Below are 11,373 nucleotides of genomic sequence, written 5' to 3'. Positions count from 1 at the left end.
GGCTATTACTGATCATTTGCTTGTTGATATGCTTTGCATATTTTTTTTTTTTTTTTTTTGTCATTTAAGGATTTAAGATGCTTTAACACAAGTAAATCCAAACAGAATGAGTATTTTATAATTGATGATCTTGTACTGTATACACTAATACAGACATAAAACGTTCCCATTTTTTTCCTCTGTGAACCAAATAGGCTAAGTAGCCTAGCTACTATTAGTTTTCAATACGTACTAAAATATGTATTGCAATATGTATTAGTTTTCAATACGGTGTGTCAAGTTAAAAGGTAGATTGACCTTTGAAAACGCCTCTGGAGTTGTGTTCCCATCAGTTGCGCCCCACCTGTTTTCAACCCAAATACGCGCGCCCTGCTTTTCTTTTTTATGTGTTTTAATGTTTATCCTTCTTGTAAAACCTGCCTGACAGAATCAGTCCATCAAACGCTCTTCACGCCAATATAGTTGTTTAATTATGACCTATTGTTGAAATAACGGAGCACCAAACGCTCCGGCACCATTTGCGCAATCATATTTCCCCGTTGCGCAGGAGAGGAGGAGTTAATCTGCTCTCTTTTTGGACCTCTGACGGAGCGGCTCTCTCTCTCTTGCACACCAACTTTGAGGTGCAAGTCTGTCCTTCTCCTGCACCCACTTCATCTCGACATCGGTAAGTTCATTATACTGTTTTTATACCAAAGGTTTTCGGTGGTTCTTTGCAGCACAACAAAGAGCATCTTCTTCACAAAATTGTGAGGTTCTTGAGTTGACTGTAGGATTCTTGGAGTTATAGGTTTCAGAGTGTTCTGGGTTATTTAAAGTAATTAAAGTAACACACACACACACACAAACATATACATGTGCATGTGAACCTCTTATAGATCATAGGAATATAAATGATTTTACCTTTACAGAGAAAATAAGTTAAAAAAGTGTTAATGCTGAAAGGACAGATGGTTTCAATGACTTGAGTCTATAAAAGGAACAGCAATGATACACACTGCCTGTCTATTCTTGGCCATAGTTGTGATAACATGTGACAGATGCAAAGAGAGGAATGCTGCTGCGATAACAACTCTTAAGAGTTAATTTTGGTATTTAACAAGCATTAGTTTAAAGCTTTACACTTCTGAGATGACTTTTGGTTTACCTATTTTTCTGTTTGTTTGCTTTTTTGTAAGAGTGACCCTAATTTTTAAAGGCACAGTTCACCCAAAAATTTAAATTCTGTCATCATTTACTCACCCTTAAGCTGTTGCAAACCTGTATGAGTTTCTTCTGTTGAACATAAAAAAGATATTTTAAAGAATGTGTGTAACCAAACAGTTGATGGACCCCATTGACCTCCATAGTATGGAAAATCCTTTAAGCAACACCACCACACATGGTTTTGACATGAGAAAAGTGTCACTACACTACAGACTTAAGAGGACTGGGACTACAGAGCCCCTAAAGGGACATGGTGAAGAAACAAAAATAGGAGATGGGAGGAAAAGTCGTGTGTCAATGCTTTTGCATTCTCTCGCAAATGTTTTGTGTTCTCCCAAGAAACTTTGCATTCGCTCACAAAAACTTTTGCTGTCCTCTGAGAAACTTTGCGTTTGCTTGCAAAATGTTTGCGTTCCCCTGAGAAACTTTGCGTTCGCTTGCAAAGAACACAAACGTTTTTGCGAAGGAATGCAAAGTTTCTCGAGGAATGCAAAACATTTGCGAGAGAACCCAAAAACATTGACTTTTTTTATTTTTCCTCCCTTCTCATATTTTTTTTCCACCACCATGTCCCTCATCGGCTCCGTAAGGTTCAGTATGAGAATGTGTTTTGTTGCTGAAAAAACTTGAAATGTTATGCAAATTCACTGATAAATTGCAAAATGTGACAGTGTTTGAAAGATCTCATGCTCAAAACTGAATAGATTGTTTGCTTAAATTGTTTCAGAACAGGGCCTCGTTGTTCAAAAGTAATCTGATCAGATTTCGGCTAGTGGATTGGATCAAATCTTGAAAAAAAAAAACAAAAAAAAAAAAAATTAGGGATTCTAAAATCAGAATAACTCACAAAATCCAATCTTGGTTTTAATCTGGATCAAACCACCAGTATGTGTTGTTCAAAACGTTTTAGTAAGATTGGGATGCCGTTGTTCCAGGATTATCCTGATTTCTATGGAGCCCCTAAAGCAGGGATGTCCAATCCTGCTCCCAGAGGAAATTTTAGCTCCAAAATCCAATCAAACTAAACTAAATCCCTAAATGGATATGGTGATGGGGAAAAAATATGAGATGGGAAGAAATGTTTTGCATTCTCTAGAGAAACTTTGCATTTTGAGTTCTTTAAAAGTAAACGTAGTTGAGAGTTTCTTGGGGGAAAATGCTAAACTTTTGTGAAAGAACTCAAAAGCTTTGGAATATATAATTTTTCTCTTCTACCTGGTGTTCTTTACATACCTAGCAGCCTACATTGTGAAATGTAATCCCATTTGGAGCACTGGTAATCTGGATTTGATAATCTGAAAAAGTGTGTATGTGGATCAGGGTGATCCAACTCAATTTTGCTTTGAAAAACGGGCACAAAATTAAGATGGGTTACATGATTCTGGATAGCAAAACATGGGATTTCCAAATCTAGATCATTCTGATCCAGATTGAATTTGTGCCCAGTCTGCAACCACTACGCACATTTAGGTGGACAGATCCTAACCCGCTATTTGTATATGGTCAGTGAATATATTTTTACTTTTAGTTCACCCTGTCTTGGATATTAGTAAACATTGTTTTTATATGAAAGTACAGTTTATATAAACGGTTAAAATGTGCTCTCTTTTTGTCAAAATTTCTTTTAGGTCTTGGCTGTGACCCATCACTACAGTCATGGCACCCAAAAAGAACAAGGCCGCTAAGAAGAGCAAAGCTGATATCAATGAAATGACAATTATGGTAGAGGACAGTCCCACTAACAAAATCAATGGGCTCAACACTCTCCTGGAAGGTGGCAATGGCTTTAGTTGTATCTCAACGGAGGTCTCCGACGCCGCCTATGCACCCAACCTCTTGGAGGGTCTTGGCCACATGAGGCAAGACAGCTTCCTCTGTGATCTGACTGTCGCAACCAAGTCCAAGTCCTTTGACGTTCACAAGGTTGTGATGGCTTCCTGCAGCGAGTATATCCAAAACATGCTCAGGAAGGATCCTTCTCTCAAGAAGATTGAGCTCAGTGATTTGTCCCCAGTTGGTCTGGCTACAGTCATCACATATGCCTATTCTGGAAAACTCACCTTGTCACTATACACTATTGGTAGCACGATATCAGCAGCCATGCTGTTGCAGATCCATACTCTGGTGAAGATGTGCAGCGATTTCTTGATGCGGGAGACCAGTGTGGAGAACTGCATGTATGTTGTCAACATCGCTGACACGTACAATCTGAAAGAGACGAAAGAGGCTGCTCAGAAGTTCATGCGGGAGAACTTCATCGAGTTCTCGGAAATGGAACAGTTCCTAAAGCTCACCTACGAGCAGATCAACGAATTTCTCACAGACGACTCTCTTCAATTGCCCTCTGAGCTCACAGCTTTCCAGATTGCGATCAAGTGGCTAGACTTTGATGAGAAGAGACTGAAGTATGCTCCTGATCTGCTGTCCAACATTCGCTTTGGAACCATCACACCCCAGGACCTTGTTAGTCACGTACAGAACGTTCCCAGGATGATGCAAGATGCCGAGTGCCACCGTCTGTTGGTCGATGCCATGAATTACCACCTGCTGCCATTCCAGCAGAACATCCTGCAATCCAGAAGAACCAAGGTCCGCGGCGGCCTCCGAGTACTGCTCACGGTGGGTGGACGGCCTGCACTAACCGAAAAATCTCTCAGCAAGGACATTCTCTACAGGGATGAGGACAATGTCTGGAACAAGTTGACGGAGATGCCCGCAAAGAGCTTCAATCAGTGCGTGGCTGTTTTGGATGGCTTCCTTTACGTGGCCGGTGGTGAAGACCAGAATGATGCAAGGAACCAAGCAAAACATGCCGTCAGCAATTTCAGCAGGTAAGATTTTGCATCCTTTCTTTACAAAGGCTTTATTGTCAACTGATAAAAAAAAATAGGTGTGCACATCCAAAACCCAGAATTGGGCTGAGGTGCAGGACAAAAAAATGGAAAAAGATGAATGGATGTCTGTACTCTGAAATTAAGCTCTGGGAAAGTTTATTAAATAAAACACCTGTTGAAATGTTGCACTTTTTAAAATAAAATTCTGGAGCTTAAAGTCAACATGAAACAGAAGTTACAATAGTCTTTTCATCCCTATTGTTACATATTTCTCAGTGAAGCGGCTTCCCGAACAAGAACAAATGTAGGGCGGGGCTTGGTTTTATCTATGGGGAATTAATTGGTTGGTTGTGGTTTGCTATTGGTCGATCTGATTTGAGTGATAGGTTGCCCCACCCTCATGGTAGTAAACACATCCTCAGAGCCCTGTCCCAAATGGCACCCTAAGCCCTTCTTCCTACTTGTCTGCACTTTTGCAATGTAACACTGCTTTGACAGTCAGGTAGAAGTCTGCTGCAGAGATCGCTTTAGTGTGGGCTCAACAAAAGTGTGCATCAATGGCGCATATTGATTTCAAAGTGGGTGCTTGTGAGCACCCTTCTGAAACCTAAAATGACAAGTGGGACACCCTACAATCTTGTGGACTTCACGATCTACAAGACTGTAAGGCTCTGTCCCAAATGGACCACTAAGTCCTTGCGATCTCCTCCGAGTCCACACTTTTGTGACGTAATGCCGCTTTGACTGTAGGGTAGAAGTCTGCTGCGGAGCTTGCGGGCTTGGTAAAAGTGTGCATCGAGAGTGATATCAACCACAAAGGCCCTGTCCCAAATGGCACACTTCTATGCACTTTCGGTCTTGTGGACTTACAATGGCTGCCGCGTGCGCGTGTCCGTTAAGTCCACAAGACCGTAGGGTGTCCCATTTGTCAATTTTAGGCTTCAGAAGGGTGCTCGCAAGCGCCCCCTTTGCGGCCGATATGCGCCCTTGTTGCGCACTTTTGCTGAGCCTGCACTAGTGCGAGCTCCGCGGCAGACTTCTTCCCGACAGTCAAAGAGACGTTACGTCATGAAAGTGCGGACTCGTAGGAAGGCTGTGAGTGTTTAGGGTGCCATTTGGGACAGGGTCAAAGAGGGTGCTCGGGAGCAGCCTTCTGAAACCTAAAATGGCAAATGGGACACCCTACAGTCTCATGGACTTCCCGATCACAAGCATGTGGCGGCCATTGTAAGTTCACAAGACCGTAAGGCCCTGTCCCAAATGGAACCCTAAGCCCTTGCAATCTTCTTCCGAGTCCACACTTTTGTGACGTAATGCCTCTTTGACTGTCGGGAAGAAGTCTGCTGCACAGCTTGCGGGCTCGGCATAAGTGCGCAATGAGGGCGAGTATCAGCCGCAAAGGGGTGTGCTCGCAAGCACCCGTCTGAAACCTAAAATGACAAATGGGACACCCTACAATCTTGTGGACTTCATGATCACACGGCGGCCATTGTAAGTCCACAATACCGTAAGGACCTGTGGCAAATGGAACCCTAAGCCCGTGCAATCTTCCTCCGAGTCCACACTTTTGTAACGTAATGCCACTTTGACTGTCAGGTAGAAGTCTGCTGCGGAGCTTGCGGGCTCTGCAAAAGTGTGCATCAAAGGTGGATATCGACCACAACAGGGACGTTAGCAAGCACCCTTCTGAAACCTAAAATGACAAATGGGACACCCTACGGTCTTGTGGACTTCACGATCATGTGCATGCGGCATCCATTGTAACTCCACAAGACCTAAGACCGTGTCCCAAATGGAACCCTAAGCCCTTGCAATCTTCCTCTGAGTCTACACTTTTGTGACGTAATGGCACTTTGACTATTGGGTAGAAGTCTGCTGTGGAGCTTGCGGGCTTGGCAAAAGTGCGCATAGAAGGTGAGTATCAACTGCGAAGGGGGCGCGAGCACCCTTCTGAAACCTAAAAAGACAACTGAGACACCCTACGGTCTTGTGAACTTAATGGACACAAGTAAGACCACTAGTGCACATTAAGTGTGCCATTTGGGACAGGGCCGATGTTGCTGCAAGAGGAAGGGGAAGTTATTTTGATCAAAGATTACAAGGGCACATGAATAAAAAAATAATGATGTGCACGGATAAATAATTTGTAATAAATTCTGCAAAATTCCATAAAAATTAAGAACGGTCAATTTTGATTTCATGGCTTTTTCGTTTATTGTCAACTTCGAAAATGTTTTAGAAGCGATGCATCACTTACAAATATTTCTCTCATCAGATATGACCCCCGATTCAACACATGGATCCACCTGGCTAACATGATTCAAAAGCGCACTCATTTCAGCCTCAACACCTTCAATGGCCTCCTGTTCGCTGTAGGGGGACGCAATTCTGAAGGCTGCCAGGCATCTGTCGAGTGCTACGTTCCATCCTCTAACCAATGGCAAATGAAAGCTCCAATGGAAGTCCCTAGATGTTGCCATGCCAGCACAGTTATCGACGGCAAGATCTTGGTTAGCGGCGGTTACATTAACAACGCCTACTCTCGCGCAGTATGTTCTTATGACCCATCCACCGATAGCTGGCAGGATAAGAACAGCCTGAGCAGCCCAAGAGGATGGCACTGCTCAGTGACCGTCGGTGATCGTGCCTACGTCCTCGGCGGCAGCCAACTGGGCGGACGTGGCGAGAGGGTAGACGTCTTGCCGGTTGAATGCTACAACCCTCACAACGGCCAGTGGAGCTACGTCGCCCCCTTGCTCACAGGGGTGAGCACAGCTGGCGTTGCTACCTTGAATAACAAGATTTACCTCCTGGGTGGGTGGAATGAGATTGAGAAGAAGTATAAAAAATGTATTCAGGTGTTTAACCCCGATCTTAACGATTGGATTGAGGACGACGAATTGCCAGAGGCTACGGTTGGTATCTCATGTTGTGTTGTGACCATCCCCACACGCAAAACACGAGAGTCGAGGGCTAGCTCTGTGTCATCTGCACCAATCAGTATATAAGGAGCGAGAGAGCAGTGGGGAAATGTTTCTAGTTGTAATTGAGTACAATTTTTTTATTACTATTTGTTAAAGGTCAACTTTTCTCACAGATGCTAAGACTGTCAGTTCATAGCAATCTTGGGAATGTTGAATGTCAAATCACAACATAGAAAATCACAAATTGACAATTATTTATATAAGCCACTGTTTAAAATTGAGGGGGAAAAAAAAGGATTGATGTATTTAAAGATGGTTCAAAGGTTATGGGAACAGGGAAAGTGAGAGAGATTTGGCTTGGAGGTAGATTTATTGTTTAATGTTTATGGAAAAGGAAATGCATACAAACAATGCATATCTGTAAAATCAAGAGTTTACAGTCATCATTTTCATTGGGAAAATATTTTCCAAGTGGGGCCAGTTCTCCAGTTATGATTTGATTAGTCCCTTAATGTGCAAAGTGAGTTAATTACAACATTTTAGACATTCTCCTTTGATTAACAAACAATGATGCAGAAACTTATTAAAGCATTATTTTCTAATGTTGCCATTCTTATTGCACTGTACACATGCAAGCTTGTAATGCATTTTTATGTAGGATACACTAGGTTTTTCATTTCGCCTACTCCTTTAGGTGTTTGTGCAGCCGGACGGTTTATTTAATCATGTAATACACCGACAAAGTGCTGCTGGCTCTTGGAAATCCAAGCAAGTCAATTATAAGCAGGGTTGGTTGCAGGAGGGATGACAAGAACATTGTCTTTAGTCCTTAATCATTAAGCCCCAGGGAATAACAAAGGTGTCCCCTGCCCTGTAAAGCTGTAGCGGTGGCCCTGTTTATAACCCAGTTTGCACTGTAAAAATACAAAAGCAGAAAGTGTGATGATGTGAACAACACTAAATATAGGGAATAAAAGGATTTACAGTGGTGGCATTTTTTTTTGAAAACTGAATGAATAAATAATTGTATTAAAAAAAAAAAAAAAAAGGTTTGGCCTGAACTGTCTACAGGACAAATACAGACATCTGCTTTGTTTACTGATGGTTCATGAACTTTAATGTTCTGGTTAAAAACAGAAATGTGACAACTGGACACTACGGATTTATTACTTTAATAAAACATTGCTTATCAATGTAAATCATTGGATTGCATTTAGGATATACATACTGTAATACATGTTGTCAAATAATAAAGCTCTGCATATTTATTAAAGCTTCTTAAGAAATGTTGCTGTTGACATTTTTCTATTTCAGACAATGACTACACACACACACACACTTTAACTTTAGACTTTAAAGTAAAACATACTGATGGGTGTTGGATCTTGTGGCAGCTAACAGACAGTATGACGATGCAAAATCATAATTATGATGATGATGATAAAAGTGAATGTACAGGAAGTGACTTTTGACCTAATAGTAATAGACTAACCTCATTTGCTCTTTCCCATTCACATTATTGAATTCTGTACAGGTGTCACACAAAAGCATCTACAATGGTTTAAAGGGATAGTTCAGCCAAAAATGAAAATTCTGTCATCATTTACTCACCCTCAAGTTGTTCCAAACCTGTATGAGTTTCTTTCTTCAGCTGAACACAAAAGAAGATACACCAATCTAGTCTCAGCCTCAGACGTCATGCCCATGGACCGTGGGCTGAATGTCTGATGCATATGGCACACTTAACTGGAAACACTTCAGGACTTTTGAAGTCGTCATCTGATTGGTTGCATTCTACAGGATGTCCGGGAGACGTGTGTGTCGCGTTCTTTAACGGTCCGCCTGGAAACAAATGCTGACTGCTGATGCCAAACCCCCTCATGGAAGAAGAACGCCACTGTGTTTACAACTGTGACAATGAGCGCATGAGTTTCAAAAGTATGTGAAGTTTGTGGCTCCATTGTTGCAGTAAACTTGCACTACATTTTTGAATGAATAATTTATTAGATGCACGCTGGTCTGTTATTGTAAGGACGTCGACTTTACATTTTCACGCTTAAACATGACGTGGAGCAAAATGAACTGTGATTGGTTGCGTTACATGTCAGTCAAACGTCCTCTTGGCCGGTCCTTGGCCAATGAAAGCTGCGATAGAGTCCAGACCTTCTGCCGTCAGTCTAAAGGTCTGGCTACGCGAGACTAACACCCATCAGGCATAACATTATGAGCACTGACAGGTGAAGTGAATAACACTGATTATCTCTTCATCACGGCACCTGTTCACGAGATCACATTTACATGTAATTAAATACAGTAAAAGTTATGCATATTTGGCGTGCTGTCCGGGGGAAGGGCTCTGAGCTTGGAAATTTTGGCCCGAACCCAGCGTACTCCCCCCAGTTGTGGTAAAAGTAGATAGAACTGAAGTGAGGAGATGGGGTGGAGGAGGGATGCTGATGACCTGTCAGATGAACAGAGGTAAGTCTGCTGTATATATATATATACCTCTTGTCACTGGTTTGTGTTGATTAACTGAATGCTCCCCACCTGAGATAATTAGGTTAATTATCTGAACCTGTTCCTCCCGAACTTTGTTAATAAAACATAATTTAGTGGGTGGGATATATTAGGCAGCAACTGAACATTTTTGTCCTCAAAGTTGATGTGTTAGAAGCAGGAAAAATGGGCAAGCGTAAGGATTTGAGCGAGTTTGACAAGGACCAAATTGTGATGGCTAGACGTCAGAACATCTCCAAAACTGCAGCTCTTGTGGGGTGTTCCCGGTCTGCAGTGGTCAGTATCTATCAAAAGTGGTCCAAGGAAGGAACAGTGGTGAACCGGCGACAGGGTCATGGGTGGCCAAGGCTCATTGATTCACGTGGGGAGCAAAGGCTGGCCCGGGTCCGATCCAACAGACGAACTACTGTAGCTCAAACTGCTCAAGAAGTTAATGCTGGTTCTGATAGAAAGGTGTCAGAATACACAGTGCATCAGTTTGTTGCGTATGGAGCTGCATAGCAGCAGACCAGTCAGGGTGCCCATGCTGACCCCTGTCCACCACCAAAAGAGCCAACAGTGGGCATGTGAGCATCAGAACTGGACCACGGAGCAATGGAAGAAGGTGTCCTTGTCTGATGAATCACGTTTTCTTTTACATCACATGGATGGTCGGGTGCATGTGCGTCGCTTACCTGGGGAACACATGGCACCAAGATGCACTATGGGAAGAAGGCAAGCAGGCGGAGGCAGTGTGATGCTTTGGGCAATGTTCTGCTGGGAAACCTTGGGTCCTGCCATCCATGTGGATGTTACTTCGACACGTACCACCTACCTAAGCATTGTTGCAGACCATGTACACCCTTTCATGGAAACGGTATTCTCTGGTGGCTGTGGCCTCTTTCAGCAGGATAATGCTCCTGCCACAAAGCAAAAATGGTTCAGGAATGGTTTGAGGAGCACAACGACGAGTTTGAGGTGTTGACTTGGCCTCCAAATTCCCCAGATCTCAATCCAATCGAGCATCTGTGGGATGTGTTGAACAAACATGTCCGATCCATGGAGGCTCCACCTCGCAACTTACAGGACTTAAAGGATCTGCTGCTAACATCTTGGTCCAGATACCACAGCACTCCTTCAGGGCTCTAGTGGAGTCCATGCCTCGACGGGTCAGGGCTGTTTTGGCAGCAAAAGGGGGACCAACACAATATATATATATACATATATATATATATATAGAGAGAGAGACAGAGAGAGAGAGAGAGAGAGAAAGAGAGAGAGAGAGATTTCTTTCCTTCCTGTTTGTCTGACCATTGAAAGACATTATTATTTTTGCAGTTCCATTTGGTGCAGCTAGAGGCACAGAAATGATTGAGTAAAGCAGTACTGAGTAAGCAGTTTAGACTTTACAGTTCACAAAGTAAAACATACTGATGGGCGTTGGATCATGTGGCAGCTAACAGACAGTATGAAGATGCAAAATCATAATTATGATGATGATAAAAGAAAAGATGATGATAAAAACACTTCCTGTACAAAGAATGTACAGGAAGTGACTTCTGACCTAATAGTAATAGACTAACCTCATTTGCTCTTTCCCATTCACATTATTGAATTCTTCAATATAAGCTCTGTACAGGTGTCACACAAAAGAGCAAATGAGGTTAGTTTATTACTATTAGGTCAAAAGTCACTTCCTGTACATTCACTTTTATCATCATCATCATAATTATGATTTTGCATCGTCATGCTGTCTGTTAGCTGCCACAAGATCCAACGCCCATCAGTATGTTTACTTTGTGAACTTCTTTATGAATGTGAATTCATTTTAATTTTTGGGCCAATAGTATAAATAAATAATACTTTACATGGTTCTGAAAATAAAATCTAAAAGTAACCATCAGCGAACGTTC

The 11,373-nt window shown here is 42.4% G+C and overlaps 1 protein-coding gene across 1 annotated transcript; it reads left to right on the top strand.

The window, feature by feature from the left end:
* Positions 1–529: 529 nt before the first annotated feature.
* On the top strand, positions 530–8,254 carry klhl31 (kelch-like family member 31). Its single transcript, XM_051916882.1, has 3 exons — positions 530–667; positions 2,835–4,037; positions 6,316–8,254. Exons 2-3 carry the CDS (start codon positions 2,863–2,865, stop codon positions 7,046–7,048), a joined length of 1,908 nt encoding a protein of 635 aa, XP_051772842.1. The 5' UTR covers positions 530–667; positions 2,835–2,862; the 3' UTR covers positions 7,049–8,254.
* The last annotated feature ends 3,119 nt before the right edge of the window (positions 8,255–11,373 follow it).

The sequence above is a fragment of the Ctenopharyngodon idella genome, chromosome 13, assembly GCF_019924925.1.
Source record: "Ctenopharyngodon idella isolate HZGC_01 chromosome 13, HZGC01, whole genome shotgun sequence".
NCBI lineage: Eukaryota > Metazoa > Chordata > Actinopteri > Cypriniformes > Xenocyprididae > Ctenopharyngodon > Ctenopharyngodon idella.
The sequence above is the reverse complement of the archived record's forward strand: the minus strand, read 5'-3'. Positions and strand labels throughout refer to the sequence as shown.